The sequence below is a fragment of the Macaca mulatta genome, chromosome 12, assembly GCF_049350105.2.
Source record: "Macaca mulatta isolate MMU2019108-1 chromosome 12, T2T-MMU8v2.0, whole genome shotgun sequence".
Taxonomy (NCBI): domain Eukaryota; kingdom Metazoa; phylum Chordata; class Mammalia; order Primates; family Cercopithecidae; genus Macaca; species Macaca mulatta.
In genome coordinates this window covers 45,237,850-45,255,592 of record NC_133417.1, presented here as the reverse complement: position 1 = coordinate 45,255,592, position 17,743 = coordinate 45,237,850, and the positions used below count along the sequence as shown (strand labels likewise).

Here is a 17,743-nt window from a genome sequence, read left to right as displayed (position 1 = left end):
GTTAAACATTAGCATTATAAGGAGAAAGGAATTTTGAGTAAGAATTTTAAGGGTTTTAAAACAAGATCTTTCTTTCAAATTTAGAAATCCTCCACTTACTAATATTATTTTTTAAAAAGATTAAATGATAGGCCAGATGCAGTAGCTCACGCCTGTAATCCCAGGACCTTGGGAGGCCAAGGCAAGCGGATCACGAGGTCAGGAGTTCAAGAACAGCCTGACCGACATGGTGAAACTCCGTCTCTATTAAAAATACAGAAATTAGCCAGGCGTGGTGTTGTGCACCTGTAGTCCCAGCTACTTGGGAGGCTGATGCAGAAGAATCGCTTCAACCCAGGAGGCAGAGGTTGCAGTGAACCAGAATTGCACCACTGCACTCCAGCCTGGGTGACAGAGCAAGATTCCATCTCAAAAAAAGAAAAACAAGCAAACAAACAAACAAACAAACAAAAAGATTAAATGATAAACTATGGTTCTGGGCAATTGTAGGTATAGATTTTAATATTCATATGTTTATGCTAAATAATATTGTAACTTCAATATTGTTAGCTGCAAGGTATGATTGGACATTATTATTATAATAAGATTGTTATTACAAGAAGAAAAGGTTGACATAATGGATCAGCTGTGGGCTATAGCATTAGATATACTTGGATTGGAATCCCAGCACAGCACCTTTTAGAATGTGTGGTCTCGAGGAATTCACTAAAGTGTCTGAGCCTCAGTTCAGTTTCCATAGTTATAAGAAGTGAAGATAAACTGTGAAAGGCTTAACATAGCGTTTGACACATAATGAGCATTCATTCATTATATAATGTTAATGAGAGCTATTAACATTACAGAGCTGAAAGGCATCTCATGGGGTATTATTATTATTTATTTGCAGAAACTGTATCTGCAATCCAACCTCTCTTTAGGGCTTCATTAATATTTTAATTGATATTTTTGGCATTTGCTTTAGGGTTTTACTTGTCAGTATGAAAATGACATTAGTATTCTATTGTAGATGTCAAAAATTTAGAATGTTTCACTTAGCAGGATTCTAGATAATTTAGAGATTATAGAACTTTAATGTAATAAATGCTGATATCTTTTTATGCTAAAAGTTAATAAGTACTTAAGATGTATAAATACAGTAAGAGGAAGATTCTTCATATCTTAATTTTTATTTCTTAGCCTAAAGTAATGATCACTCAGGTTCATAAATTAAGTACTCAGAAACTTTAGAAGCTTAATGAGTATACAACATAGCACCTGGACATTGACAATTGATGCATTATAACCTACTGTATTGTGACTTATCAAATAATAATCTCTCTTCATATAAAGGACATCTATATGTACATAATTTCTAGCCACAAGGAAAGATTGGCACTAGAAAACCTCTATCAATAATTATTATAAATATTTAGATAAGTGGATATCAGAAATAATAAGCCGTAAAGACTAAAAGATAATATAAAGCTGGTTGATTTTTGAGGAAAAACTGTATTAAGAATAATAATTCAAGATCATTTAAAAGTACAATTATTGCTTTTAACATTAGTTGAAATTTACTTTATTTTTGTATTTTATTATAATAATCTCCAGGCTCTGAAGATCAAGTTCTCTACATTGCTAATGACACTGATATCCTGGGTTTTATATATCCATTCAACTACAGTGGCGATCATCAACAAATTTCTCATATTGAACATAATTCAAGAATAACAGGGATGGATGTATATTATCAAAGAGATATGATTATTTGGAGTACTCAGTTTAATCCAGGCGGAATTTTCTACAAAAGGATCCATGGCAGAGAAAAAAGGCAAGCAAACAGTGGCTTGATTGTAAGTAAATACCATTATATATTTGAAAGTCCATACCTTTCCAACAGCTGCTTTTTAAATAAAATGTATCTATTGTAATATCTAATTATATTAATTAATATATTCAATTATTTTCCCAATATTTTCCTTGTATAGCAATAATGTATTTCTCTGCTCATTCATTATCATAGCTGTACATGACTTATTTTAGTTGTACGCTTTTATGTTTTTGCTTTAATGTATTTGACTTATATATAGTATAAGAATGCTAATGAATGATACCTAACATCTCCAGAACATCTGCTCCATAGTGCTTTACAATTATTATGAATATAAGCTTTTTTATCATGAGATAAGATTGGGAAACATCACATTATTTTTACATTAGAAAGTAGTGTAATGCAGGGATAATTGTTTCTCTTCTTACATTATCATAAATATACTTCTACTCTAGGACAGGACATCAACTCAGTGGTGTAACCATTTCTTCTGACTCCTGATAACTATATTTCAGGAAACATCCAAAACAGAAATATTGTGCACTTGTGTATGATGGACATGTTGATAATCATGGTTTTTGAGAAAAATAAACTGGAATATGTTTCAATTTATGGTTATAGATTATCCCTTTTTGTTTTAGGGCATGTCAAGTTATTGTGTGTTTTATATTTTTAAGTAACCTGGAAGGAAAATGACAGATAAATGTGTATTTTTATAGGGCCTGGCCCATTCCTGTACAACCAAAAAGTCAAGTGCTGTCCCAGCAGGATGTAATTGAAGCTTTGTGTTTAACAAAAATTAGAGGTTCCTATCTAGAAGTCCTCCCTACTTTTTCTACTAGCATCTACCATAAACACTTGAACTACATGAATCCATTTGATGCAAGTCTGGAACATATTTTAATTTTATCAGCAGTAGATGGCAATATGCTGGTTTTAAAATAAGCTATTGTAGCTTTCAAATTCAGATTTAGATTAATTTAGATGAAACCTTTGAGTAAAAATCCATGTATACCAGAATTGTTCAATTCCTATTTCCTCGAACACAATAGCTACCATTAACTTTTGTTAGCTCTAAAACAGAAATCTGCCTGTTGAAAACATTGCTTCTATGGTAACATGGCATCTGTTGTTAATGCATGAATAAAGAGTATATACTGTGGAGTTATATTGGCTGAGTTTGAATCTTATTCCTGTTGCTTACAGGCCTCTTAGCTTCTTGGTACTCTATTTCAAGAGGTTCTAGTGATGATTCAGTTTACATATTAGTATATTAACTATATACTAAAATTAATTGTATATAATTACATGTAACTAATAAATAATATACATTAATTATATGTATTTTATATACTAATGTTTAACTGTCTAGGTACATAGGAAGTACTATTTAGATGCTTGCTATTAATAGTAGGATGATTCTATTGATGATGGTGATGACATTAATAACAATAATTGGCAAAATGTTCTCTGCTTCATATTAGCACATTAAACATTATTTGCAAATTACATATCTGCATTTTATAATTGATAAAGATAGACACATCTTTAATTTTGGCATAATTTTTCAAGAAAAGTCTTTGTTTTATTTAGCTTTGTGTTTTGGGGAAATTGATTGTCCTTTAGTTCAGGGGTCTCCAACCCCCAGGCCACAGACCAGTATCAGTCTGTGGCCATTAGGAACCTGATTGCACAACAGGAGGTGAGCAGCTAGTGAGGGAGCATTACCATCTGAGCTCTGCACACTGTCAGAGCAGTGGTGGCATTGCATTTTCACAGGAGCGCAAACCCTATTGTGAACTGTGCATGGGAGGAATCTGTGAACTGTGCATGCAAGGGATCTAGATTGCTGAGTTCCTTGTGAGAATCTAATCCCCCACCCACCCCATTCGTAGAAAAGTTGTCTTCCATGAACCTGGTCCCTGGTGCCAGAAAGGTTGGGGACTGCTGTTCTAGTGAACAGAATTCACAAAATTTATTGTAGATTTTAAGCCAAATTCACTCAATGTTTGGTAACTAAGTTTTCATTCTTATACACAGAAATGTATTTATGTATTTTACTTGAATATTTATTTATATGTGTATATTTTACATATTTTATCTTTATTAATGTGTTATAGAATCTTTCATATTCAATGGCAAAGCTTGATTAGACTTATTTTAATAGGATATAAAACTTTATTTACTCTTTTAATGATAGTAATAACTTGTGTTATATCATCCAGACTTCCTATGTTTTGCTTTTGTTTTCACCTCTCTATTTAAATCTCTCATGACTAATAGCATTCACAAAGAAGAAAAATGGATAACAGTAGCAGTGCATTTTCTACTAAGGAGTTCATCATAACTAACTAAATGCCGTAATTGTAAGTTTGGAACCTCTGAGCCATGAGTTTTAGCACTATAAGCCAAATTTCCTAACAATTCTAGCCAATACATTATTTTAAAAAATACTTTAGAGCTGCACTGATAAAAGCAACTATTTAACTTTGCTTCCTAAATCTTTTTGTATTACTGATATTTCAATATTATAAAGACAGACTAAATCTATTATTACCACTTTAGTGAGTAATATGAATTGTAGAGCAATTAACTTGAAAGATATATCACATATCTGAGTCTCAGCTTACTCATCTGAAAACAACTATAATATTGAAGTACACAATTTCTACAACTCCTTTGAGATAATAAATATATTTGATTTCCAAAAGATGTATGGCATATCATATATCTATCCAATTATTATCTGGACAATTTGTGTTTATTCCTCTGAAATCTGTCTTATGTATTAATAATTGATTTTCTATCTTATGAATTACTCTGCCATGTAAACATTGGTTCTTCTAACAGTAACATGCTAGTCATCCCTTAGTTTAATGAGCATGTAATCTAATTCATCTTGTAAGTTTTGACACAAATATTAAATAATACTGATTGAGACTTCCCCACCCCTTGAAAAATAAAACTCAAGATTTTTTCCCTAGGCTGATTATGGCACATTGATTTCTATCTCTGAATCAATAGACAAGGGAGCGAAAAATCTACAAATCAAGCTATGAATACATTAGTTGTAACTCCATTATCAGTGAACCAAATGGAAGAAGTTAGCCATGTGGTAGCAGGATGTTTTAAAAACATACTTGCAGATACTAAAAATATTGGAATAGTTCAATTTCCATAAATAGTATAAAATCTGTTGCATCAAAAACCAGAAGAATATTATTCAGACAACTAAATGTTAAATGAAGTCCATTCCAAAAAAAATGGTTATTTTTCCATATGATCCTGTTTCATTATTATTATTATTATTATTATTTTGGAAATTGTGAAGGCAATACTCTTCTGTAATCTATGAAAATGGTTAGAATACTAATAATTATTATACATTTAAATTTCAAATGCAGACCAAGTTGTTTATAATTAGAAATACTTATGATTTTCTAATCTTCTGGGCTATACAAAAGGAATGGATTTTTTTCCTTTAAGAAAATAAATAATTTAAAACTTAAAAGAGTGACATGATTTAATCTGTACATAAGGCATAATGAGACTTCCGAATTTTAATTTTAGTACCCAGAACAGAATATAACAGCTTTATGCAACAATTGTACATGCTCTTGGGCAATTTATCATTTTTAGTATGAGATGCTATACAAAAAAGCATATGAGGGGAAACACTATAAAGTAGGTTAATGTTTGGAAAAATGCAAATAACTCTAAAAGCACAGATTAAATTTTTACCACTAAAAATCTAAATATTCCTAAGCAAAACAAATACTCAGATTTATCTGATCTACTTGACTTTGAAAAGTAAATATGAGATGTCATTTTGTGGTATGTTCTCCTTTTTGTAAATAGAATGTTCAGGATAAACATGCTTATTATTTTACTGATTAATAATCATATCTTTTTCTCAAAAAGTTGATTACGTCATTTTGTTTTCCCAAAACCCTTTTTTCTTTTGAGACGGAGTCTCTGCCGCCCGCGCTGAAGTGCAGTGGCCGGATCTCAGCTCACTGCAAGCTCCGCCTCCCGGGTTTACGCCATTCTCCTGCCTCAGCCTCCCAAGTAGTTGGGACTACAGGCGCCCGCCACCTCGCCCGGCTAGTTTTTTGTATTTTTTTAGTAGAGACGGGGTTTCACTGTGTTAGCCAGGATGGTCTCGATCTCCTGACCTCGTGATCCGCCCGTCTCGGCCTCCCAAAGTGCTGGGATTACAGGCTTGAGCCACCGCGACCGGCCCCCAAAACACTTTTAACAACATATCTATTTAAGTTATTCCTAACAGGTCTCAATTTTTAATTGAGGTATAAATCTCATACCCAATATATGAGTCTCTGTGTATCACAAGCACACACACACACACGCACACACACACACAAAAGTGCATAGGTGTGCATATGCACTCACAAATAAGCGTGTGTGTGTGTGTGTGTGTGTGTGTACAAAACCACTTAAAAGTCTTGTTTCGCCGGGCGCGGTGGCTCACGCCTGTAATCCCAGCACTTTGGGAGGCCGAGGCGGGCGGATCACAAGGTCAGGAGATCGAGACCACGGTGAAACCCCGTCTCTACTAAAAATACAAAAAAATTAGCCGGGCGCGGTTGTGGGCGCCTGTAGTCCCAGCTACTCGGGAGGCTGAGGCAGGAGAATGGCGTGAACCCGGGAGGCGGAGCTTGCAGTGAGCCGAGATCGCGCCACTGCACTCCAGCCTGGGCGACAGAGCGAGACTCCGTCTCAAAAAAAAAAAAAAAAAAAAAAAAAAAAAAAAAGTCTTGTTTCAGAACATCTGGGTACTGCTAAAAATTGATAGTCATCTGAGTTCATTCAAATCAGAGTTACAATCATTATGATTACGTGGAAAAAATCTAAAGCTATCAGTTCATTACATCATTACAATTTGTGGTTTGATTGTTGTTAATTGCACAAGACAGGCACTCAATAATACATATTGACTCTGGTAAATGATAATGTAACAGTTATGATCTAGTCAAAATTTTACTAAACAAGTCAAAGAGGTATAAATTTGACACTTTGCTATCATGGATTTTTAGTTCCTTAAACAGTATTTACTCATTAAAAATATACCAGTGATAATTATTATATGAGTGTACAATAAATAATGCTGAGGAAATTATTAATAAAAAGCATAGCATTTTAGGGGAAACCAGTCAAAATTTATTCATTCATACCCAAAGGCTTATTTAAAGCCTACTTGTTAGTTTTGGTGTTGGGTTTTTGTAATGCAATAATAACAGAACTGGAATCTTGCTTTCATGGAGCTTATTTTCTAGGGAAGAAAGAGAAAGTTAATTAAACTCATAAGTAGATCAATACAGAAAATTCCAATTTTAAAAAATGTATTAAAGGAATTAAATAATGAACTAAGAAAGAAAAATTCAGATAATGCAATTCCCAACATAAGATGAGTAAAGGCCAATTTGAAGAGAGAAGATTTGAGTTGTGATGAGAAAGAAGTAATACTATTTTATATATATACATGTATATGAGTTATGAGAGGACATGAATCATAAATATATATATTTATGTATATATGTTATATGCATAAAATTAAATTATGTTATATGTATTATGTATATATATTTATATGTGTAGATATACATATATACATATATACATACATACACAAACATATTCTGGGCTAGAGATACACATTAAAGACTAGCAGAGTAGAAGATGTACATAAAACTATGAAGCCAGATTAGATTACCGGTAAGAGAAGAAAGGAGGAAAAGAAGGACTGCAACCAATCTCCCAAGCAAAATTAAAATGATGACAAGGAGTAGCCAGTGCATTCAGAGAAAATAAGAAGATGCAGAGTTACAAAAACTGAGAGAGGAGAATATTTTGAGAAAGAGATCAGGGTCATAATTTTAGTATACTTCTAAGAGATCAAGTGAATGACAACAAGGAAGTATTCAACAAATTTCGTGGCAGAGATTCATTAAGGACCTTAAGAAATTTAGGGTATATGGAGGAGGCAGGCATCAGAGAGCACAAGTAGGTATGATTTCCCACTCATTTAGAAATATCTGGAGATATTTTTGATTGTTACAACCGGGAGACTACTTCAGGTATCAAGTGGGTAAGGCCAGAAATGCTGCTTAACACGCTACAATGGATAGGATAACACACTACAAAATATCCTGAGCAAAACATTGGCAGCAGTGAAACTGAGAAAGCCTTCACCACAATATCAGCCTCTCCAGCCAGGCTTTCAGTAGATACTTATTTTATCATGTCATATTATGTAATCACAAGCCTGTAAAATAAAATGATACTAAGGTGAATTACCAATGTAGTTATTATTTAATTGGTGTTTTAACGTTTCTTTTTTTCCCTCACCTACTCATTCTCTTTTACTTGCTCCTTTTCTTTGTCCGTCTTAATAATGAAATACCCCAGGCTCAGACCTTAGTCCTCTACTCTCTTCCCTTACTTCCTTGTTGAGCTCACATAGTTTCATGGCTTAACATATATGGACATGTTAACATAATTGATATCATCCCTTGTCCAACTGCTTACTTTCTTTTTCTTTTGTATCTAAAAAAAAATATTGAAACTAGAATGCCCCGAAATAAACTTCACATTGTATCCCTCAAATCCACTTCTGTAATCTCATTTAATGACAACTCTATTTTTCACATGTTTAAAATAAACATCTTGGAGTCATTAGTTGTTGCTGATTCCTTTCCTTCCATCATGACTAATAAATCAGGAAGTCTTGTTGAATACACCTTCCAGGTATGTCCAAGAGTGGGCTACCTTATATTAGCTTTGCTGAGGGCACCTAGGTTTGATCCAGGCATCTTTCTTTTGAATTAGTTCAGTAGCCTCCTAACTTCTGTCCTTGCTGCACTTTTCACTCACAATCCAGCAGTCAGAATGGCAAAAAGTGAAAAGGATTCTTTATCCTGTTTCCTCAAAGTCCACAGCTCTCTTAATAGACGATCAATTTGTTCTGTACTATACAAATATTTTTCTATAAATTTATATACTGGTACATCTAGAGCATTTTTAGAAGCTCAAGCTATAATTGTCATAAAATAAACTCTACATATTTAAATATATACAGCATATACAATTTCAAAAGTTTTGATTATCATCACAATCAAACTAATGAACATATCTATATGACCTCCAACTCTTTCCATATGGTCATCTAATTCCCTCAGTAATCTATTCCCCCAGACCCTGGCCCACTTTTCTCCCATCACCAGACAACTACTGATTTGTTTTCTTCATTATAGATTAGTTTGCTCTTTCTATTATTTTATGTACATAGTAAGTACCCTTTTTGATCGGTCGTCTTTCACTCAGCACAATGATTGTGAGATTCATCCATATTGTTTCATATATCAATAAGACATTCTTTCTTTGGCTGAATAGCATATTGTTATGTGGATATACCATCGTTTGATTAGCTGTTTACCTATTTATGAACTTAGATACTTGTACGACACTAGGGTTTTTTCAATATGTAGTAGAATCGTATCATACAAAGTCATTTCTGCTGTTTACTTTGTTCACTAAACAAGTTTTGAGACCTTACCATGTTAGCTAATTTTACCTATGTCATTTTTTTTAATGATTGCACTCATAGTGTAAATATAACATCCTTCATTTCAATATTTATATTTTGAGAAACATAATTTGTTTGATTTTGTCTTGTTATTGCAAATAATGTCTTAGTGGTCATCTTCAAGTATAAGGGTAACAAAGCCTGTATTAGATAGTCCAGGCATTTTATGAAGTGAAAATGCTAGATTAAAGAGTATTCAAACTTAATTTTGAATAAGTACTTTCAGATTGCCTTCAAAAAGACTACTTTTAAAAAATGCTCAATATGTGAATTTGAATTTTTCCTAATGCTATTGCCAAAATCAGCATCATAATACTAATAAACTTTTGCCAATTGTTTTTGATGTGTATTTTCTGTATTGTGAAGTTTGAACACCTTTTCTTATGTTTTATTAACTATTCAAAATTCTGCTTCTTCCAGGGGTCTTATTTTGATCTATGCTTATTTTTTCCTTAAAGTGTTTTGTTTTCCATAAGATCTTATTATGCACTATTTATATACTGTAAATACTGAGTTTTTGTAAGATATACACCCCACACGCACACACAAAAAAACATTTCCTTCAAATGAATTTGCTTTGTTTCTGATGGTTTTTGCTATATAGAAGATTTGCTTTTTATGTAGTCAGATCTGATTGTCTTTTCCGTCAATGCTCCTGGACATCACATCATATTTAGGAAAGTCTTTTATCCAGAACGTGTACATACTTTCTATTCTTTCTTTTAATACTTCTTTTACTTTTAAATATTTATGTTTCTGATGGATCTGAATGCATTTATGTGTATATGGTTTGATGTGGAGATTTAATTTCCACCCTAAATATTAAATAGTCTTTCATTTCTCTAGTGATGGAGTAGGTATTTCTATTGTTCTGTGGTACTAAACTCTCAAAACGTATGCGTGAATATGGAGTCTCCATCATAGTCTTTGGATCTCTTTGTGGATCTGTGCCGCATGAACATATTTTAAAAATGTACTGTAGCATTATAGCGTATCTCTATGTATGAACTCTACAGCCATTCATTTGAAAATTATTTGAAAATCTTGCATTTTTATTTCTAAAATTGTTTTAGACTCTTAGTAGAAGAATAAACACATTAGAATTGGATTGCTGTTGCATTGCATTTTTAGATTAATTTGTGAGAAGTCATATCTATTATGAAATCCCTATGATAGAGATCCTAATAATCAATGATTCTTGTGTCTGAAGGGTTTATAGTATGTCATGCATAATTGGCCTTACCTGAATAGCAAATATTTTTATAACCATAGTAAGAAATATATGATTTTCCATGAAAGTTTAATTTCAAAGCTTTTTTTTTGCTAGTTATATATTGCTTAACAGGAAATGTGGTTATGTATCTTTCTCTCAAACCTTAAGGAATAAAGTTGTTGTGTATACTATGAAAGTTGAAAGAATAATTATAAATGATATATGGCAAAATGAATTCACAAATAGTTATATAATACATAGCCTCACTAGCATCTGCTATTTTTTGATGTTTTAATAGTAGACATTCTAGCTTGTGAGAGATGGCATCTCATCATGGTTTTTTAGATTTCATATTTTGTCCACCTTTGTCTCAGAAAACCATCAATTTAACTTCCACACTCTTCTCCCTGGAGTTCATTAAGTTAGTCTCCTCTGGTTTTATCTATCCACTTTTGACCCTCACACCCAAGCCATTCTCCACACCATAGCCAAAACATTCTTAAAACATTAATCTGATCATCATATGTCCCTAAGTAAATTCTTCTACTGGATATCCTTTTAAAAACCATTGGTTTACAAGCCTCTTAGTCATTTTCAGCCTCATCTCCCATCACACCTCTCCCATTTTCTTACATAGCTATAAACAAGCACATATATATCCCCAAACACAAAGTTTTGTTCCAGCCCTATATAGGCCATATTTCACTACCAAGAATGCAACTTTTTATCTTCCCTTCAAAGTCATTTACGTGCTATTTTTTTCTGTCTTCCTTAATTTTCCCAATTAACCAAAGCTCCTTTATTAAAAAGACACCACTTTTATTATTATTATTATACTTATTATCACCACTGAGAATGATCTTGATCTTGTTGAAGCATCAGAGATCTCATCCCACAGAATGTGTTTTCAGGTCTTCCAAAGGCCCTGTTGTCATTTGAAGGGACATGCTCAAAGAAAGACTGAAGAATGTTAATTTTATGCCTAAAAAGTAGCCTACAAGGTGACCCCTTTATTATTCTGGGTTCTGTTTAGACTTGGAAATTTTATTGTCAGTTTAAGGAGTAATAAAATGCTAGGAAACTATAATGAAGCTGGCAAGAGAATGATATATGAAACTCAGCATTTCCTATATTTACATAGCACGTGTGCACATACACACATATTCATAATCTGAATGAATTTGATGGATGAGAGACACTGAGATAAAAGAACACAATTTATTTTGTGTATATCATATAAATCATGTATATACACATGTACATCTGCTAAAATTCCTGTTGATCCACAAGGAACTTACCTAATGATTCTGGAAACACACTGTCATTTGCTGCTTTAACTCTTTTCTATGTGTTTGTTACTGTCTTCATCCTCTTTCTGATAGATACACAATATCTTTATTAAATTCAATTCATTTTTGTGCAAACTGATTATATAAAGAAGTTATGTAGGTAAGATAATTGATTGAAATAGGCATAAACATTGGGAACACAGGTGATAGAGACAAACTGAACACATCTAATAAAAGGAGGGCACAGCAGGTAATTGGCTCTTCTATTCTGGCATGTTAGCCCGGTTTCGATATATCAAACTGTATGACCTTAATTTTCAAGAAAAAAACAAAAATTTGGATATATAATGTGACATTTTAATTTTAAAAGTTAGAATCTACTTTTTTTTTTAAATTTTAACTTAAATTTACTCCTCAACCAATTGTTTTGATAGGTCTACTCTCAGGTAACTCTGAATTATTTCTCGAATGTTATGCATGTTTAAATTGTAATTGTCAGAGGTATTCTACTTCCTTATTTCCAGGTCATTCACATATGATGTAGGATAATATCAGAATTACCAGCCCAAGCACGAACAAATTATTCACTCACTAATGCCTAAAAATGAGCAATTACCATAGATATGCATTTAAGGCTATACGAAATGCAGACTTACCCAGAATGGATAATATTTCGAACTGTTACATAATTTACTGTTTAGGAGCTAGAGATGTTCAAAGATCATCTAATCCAAAGTCTTTGTTTTACACACCTTATAATATGGAGAGAAACTAGGACTAGGATTTAAATCAGTTCTTCTGATTCCAAATTCAGTGTGTTTTCTAATCTTCTGTGATATCTTTGTTTTTCTGATAGTGTGAATAAAAGTTTAGAGAGCCAGTCTTTCTCTTTATGGAGGACAGACGTGAATCAGGAATAAAAGGTTAAAGAACACTGAAGAGGCTTTAAAAAAAAAAGAGTAACAGAGGCTTAAAAAAAAAAAGAGTAACAAAATCACATACATTATTGAGTCTTTAATTCAACGACAAATTTGGTCTTTTTAAAAAACTGTCTGAGAATTACATCTGAAGTTTCTTTTTCATCTAACAGAAGATTATTTCAAGTTGACATGGTCCTAATGTAGATCGTTGCAACCTTAAAATTATTCAGATTGAAATAATCTATTGTTCAGTATAAATCATAAATAGAAGCCAAAGTTTTTTCATCTCTGCAATAGTTTTTTTTTTTTTAATCTCGTACACATTCTAGCTCTAAATATAACTTTTTCTTGGTTCTCTAAGGATTTCTCCACTGCTATGTGAGCTCCTTGACTGACATATGAAATATTTGGATATTTTAATAGCATGACTAAGTCAATAGAATTTAGTAAAATTTAGAATTTGTGTAGTTATTATTTTACATCCACTCATTGGAAGCGAATCTGATTCATATTTTGAGAAGCAAAATGTCAATAGTCTTTTCATTTAGCAAAATATCCTACAGAGACATCCACACACAATTTCGTGAGGATGGTTTTACATCTTTGTTTTAATACAATTCCATTGGGAGATAAGTAACTTTAATAAAATTAGTTGAATTTTCTATTCTTAGATATACACCAAGATGAAAAACATCACAAATCAATAAAATATGTGGTATCACCTCAGTTTATCCTTGTGTAAACTAAATTTTCTTAAAGCATATTGCTAACTGTAAGAAATTTATTAAAACAGACAGCAGTATTTTCATGGCTCAAATGCTTGAACTCCCCTGTCATAGATTTTTCCCTTTTTCTGTTTTAAAACAAATGTCTTCAGTGACTTACATCTTCAGTTTATTGAAGCTGGAATTGTGACAGATACCTTACAATCTACACCTAGAAAGGATTAGTAATTTAAACTAGTAACCTCTAATTTAGTTACAAACTGTCACTTTTTTTGTAAGATGTAAGGGTTTCATTCATTTGACTAATGCATTCCTACAAAGAAGGATGCCTCAGGTCTCAAAACTGGCTGTGTATTTAGAGAGCTTATTAGAAATGAAATCATCTGTCTGAAGGATGCAGCCAAAATGTGTCTTCCACTCTGTTCAACAAGATGAGAAATACCCTTTTGTTGTCAGGGAAGCTGCATGCTCCTGCAGTCTCTCAAACAGGACACGTTTAATTAGCATCTCCATTTCATGGATGTACCTGTCTAGTGAGCTTGTCAATGGGGCAAATGAAAGTTGTATATTTTCTTCTCTCCAATCTGGTATGCTTGTTTGTTTTGTTTCATGATTTTTGAAGGCAAGGAGCTTAGCTCTCCTGTTCTGTTTTCCCATATCAATCTTCATTTCCACTCTCAGAATGTCAGTGTGCTTATCCTGTGTTTTTCCATTTTTCGTGTTTACCTGATTGATTTTGGTACCTCTCCTTAAAAAAATTGTGTGATCATAATATGAAGATCCAACAGGGGTTTCTGCCTTTCATCCTCCAGTGAACATCCATTCAATATAAGGCTCCCTTTTATGTGGTTAATACTATTCAAAATCCTGGTCAAGATGTGAATGGTAGAGATTATTTCTTTCCTATGAAGCTCAGTACAAAGGGTGATTTCCTAATTTGGCCATAGGTTGAGAGTAGGTTAATAATGTTGCCACCTTCTTCTGAGGGAGGTTGTCTTCTTCCGCCTCCGCTCCTTTCTTCCCTCTTCCTCCTGATTGTCTTTTGTTTTGTTTTGTTATTCTCTCTTCATTGTTGAAAATAAGTAAGTATTTAGTTTACTGTGAGTCACTGAGGATGAACACCTGGTAACATCTTCACCCTCTGCCATTATTCTCTGAGAATCATCTTGTCATTTATGATATCATAACCTTAGGTTGAATTAATTGCATGTGCCTATTTTTTATCCCATATTCTAACTACTTTAGTTGTTACTTGAATGACATTAGAGATTCCTTATTCCAGAAGAAGGAGAATAAATGTATATATTAAATGGCTCTGCAAGTCATCAAAATATCTTGTACTTATCATGAAAAGTAAGTTTTTTTTTCTTTTTCTAATCTATGTTCTTTACCCTAGAAATGTGACCTAAATTTATCCTTCTATAATTCACCCTTAGTAAAATCTTCACCAGCCTGTTTACCTGAAAAAGTATCACCAAATCAAACTTCTGAATGTTCTACGAACATTAGGAAACTGGGTTACTAACTGTCATCAGTCTAGGGTTAGAAGTCTAAAGTCGAAGGATAATCAGAATTTTTTGAGAATGAATTTAATGAAATGAAAATCCTAAATTCAACAGAAGTGGAACTTGCATGGAATATGACATATTTTATCAGGGATACCATGAGGATTGAAAATCAGGTGTATACATTTACATCTCACAAATGGAAAATAGATACTTTTTCTATGTTCAATTAGACAAAGAGTGTTATAAGTTTTGTGTCATAAAAGTTTGTTTTACTAGTGTTAGAAAGTTACACATATGCTTCAACAGGTTTAAAATAGCTTATAATGGTGATTTTTCCCATTGTCTTTCATGTTTGTAGATTTATGATTCACACTGACATGCACATGCCATTTGGTGATGTATTTACTTTTAAATGATGACAAGTTGAAAATAAAAATACAGTTAGCTTAAATGATACTGGAGCATTCGAAAATGATTTTTTGGTTTGACTAGGACATTTATATTCTAAACATCTGCGAACATTATTTATATAACATTTCTAGAGTATACCGTATTGCAGAGTGCTTTACATTTAATTCAGATAACTGAGATATCACTGGGTATATGGATAACATTTATTGTTAAAGTTGAGAAATAGGGTAATACAATTTCATAATTTCAGTTTTAACATCTAATAGGTCAAAGAACTGATGATAAGTGGCATTAGAAATTGTCTATGGATTCTGTGTTTAATGTAAGCCATACTTTCCTTGTTTGAGATCCCAGTAATCATGCAGCAGACAGTGATTTGCAATTCCTGTTTCTTGGCATTCCATGTTCTTTTCAAGATGGTCAGTTTCTCTTCTTTTAATCCAAGTCCACTGATTGATAATACTGGTTCCTCTGAACCCACACAAGAAGCTTTCATGTGTTAAAAACTCATATTTCCACTGCTGCCCAGGTCTTAAAGATGCTGTTACATATTGATTACACATCTAGTTGTAATCACCTTCAAATAATTGTTTCTACTCTTGCCATAATACCCCTGTGAATACCTTCTCACTTTTGGTTATGCACAATAAACCTGGTCATGTCAAATTAATTACTACACTAGTTCCTGCTCAAAGTGATCAAGTTAATTGAAGGGCACAGAACATAAGTTATTTTCCTTGCTCTCTAGTCTCAATGAATTCTGTTACCATTGTCTCACAGTAATTCAGTAAAACAGAATGGACAATCCAACCTATCAAATGTAAGATGAATAACAGATATTCTGACTTTCTTCAAAATATGTTAAAATATAGTATTTTACTAAATGTGTCTAGCTGTACTAATGATTTTTCAATTGTAGAACAAAATTATGTATGGTGAGGATGCAGAGCATCTGAGTTTTTCTTACATTGCTGAAAAGATTGTACATTGCTACAAACTCTTTGAAAATTTTTTCTAGCGTATCCTATCAAGCTAAGTGTGCATAAACTTGAAAACATTAATTCTATTCCTTAGTAAATACCCAAATGAATTGAGTGTTTGTATCCACCACTACCAACAACAAAAAAGTGCTAAAGTATCCATAACTTTAGTTGTAATGGCCTAAAACTGTAAACAAGCCAAGTGGATATCGTCAGTACAAATCCACTTGAGCAAATACATGAACAAATACTACTGAGCAATGGAAAGATTAAAAATTGATATATACAAAATAAGGATACATTTCACAGTCATGATGTTGAACAAAAGAATTCTAGAATGGCCAGGCGCGGTGGCTCACACCTGTAATCCCAGCACTCTGGGAGGCTGAGGCGGGCGGATCACGAGGTCAGGAAATCCAGACCATCCTGGCTAACCCACAGTGAAACCCCGTCTCTACTAAAAAATACAAAAAATTAGCCAGGCGCGGTGGCGGGCGCCTGTACTCCCAGCTACTCGGGAGGCTGAGGCAGGAGAATGGCGTGAACCCGGGAGGCGGAGCTTGCAGTGAGCGGAGATCGCGCCACAGCACTCTAGGCTGGGCGACAGAGCGAGACGCCCATCGCAAAAAAAAAAAAAAAAAAAAAAAAAAAAAAAAAAAAATTCTGGAATGAAAGATTATGATTGTTTTTTACATTGATTTGTTGAATCTGTGGTGTTAGCTATCAGAATTATGGTTACTCTAAAGAAAATATTGACTGCCAGAAGTCATGGGTGAACCTCCTATGGTTCTGGAAATATTTCAGCAGAGTAATGATTAAACAGGTGCAATCTGGTTAAACTCCAGTGGTCTGTACAATTAAGATTCAGGCAGATAATACATCTACAAAGATTGAAAATAGCATTAGGTATCTTTTTGACATCTAATTGCATGTAGCAATTAACACATGACTATGTTCTTATAATTCCCCCATAACTTCAATGCAAAGATACAGAAAACTCCGCTAATTTCCTTTTGAAAATACCATGGTGTGTTGTTTTGTTTCCTTGTAGTGTCCTGAATTTAAAAGGCCCAGGGACATTGCAGTTGACTGGGTGGCTGGAAACATTTACTGGACTGATCATTCTAGAATGCACTGGTTCAGTTACTACACTACTCACTGGACCAGTCTGAGGTACTCTATTAATGTAGGGCAGCTGAATGGCCCCAACTGCACCAGACTCTTAACAAATATGGCTGGAGAACCGTATGCTATTGCTGTAAATCCTAAAAGAGGGTAGGTTAA

General features: G+C 33.2%; 1 protein-coding gene across 1 annotated transcript in view; it reads left to right on the top strand.

Annotated features, from left to right (window-relative positions):
- Positions 1 to 17,743, top strand: part of LRP1B (LDL receptor related protein 1B) — a 374,764-nt gene that overhangs the window by 251,076 nt on the left and 105,945 nt on the right. The window contains exons 36-37 of the mRNA XM_077956546.1: positions 1,591 to 1,832; positions 17,511 to 17,734. Coding sequence (XP_077812672.1) covers positions 1,591 to 1,832; positions 17,511 to 17,734 — 466 coding nt within the window. The remainder of the gene's footprint in view (positions 1 to 1,590; positions 1,833 to 17,510; positions 17,735 to 17,743) is intronic.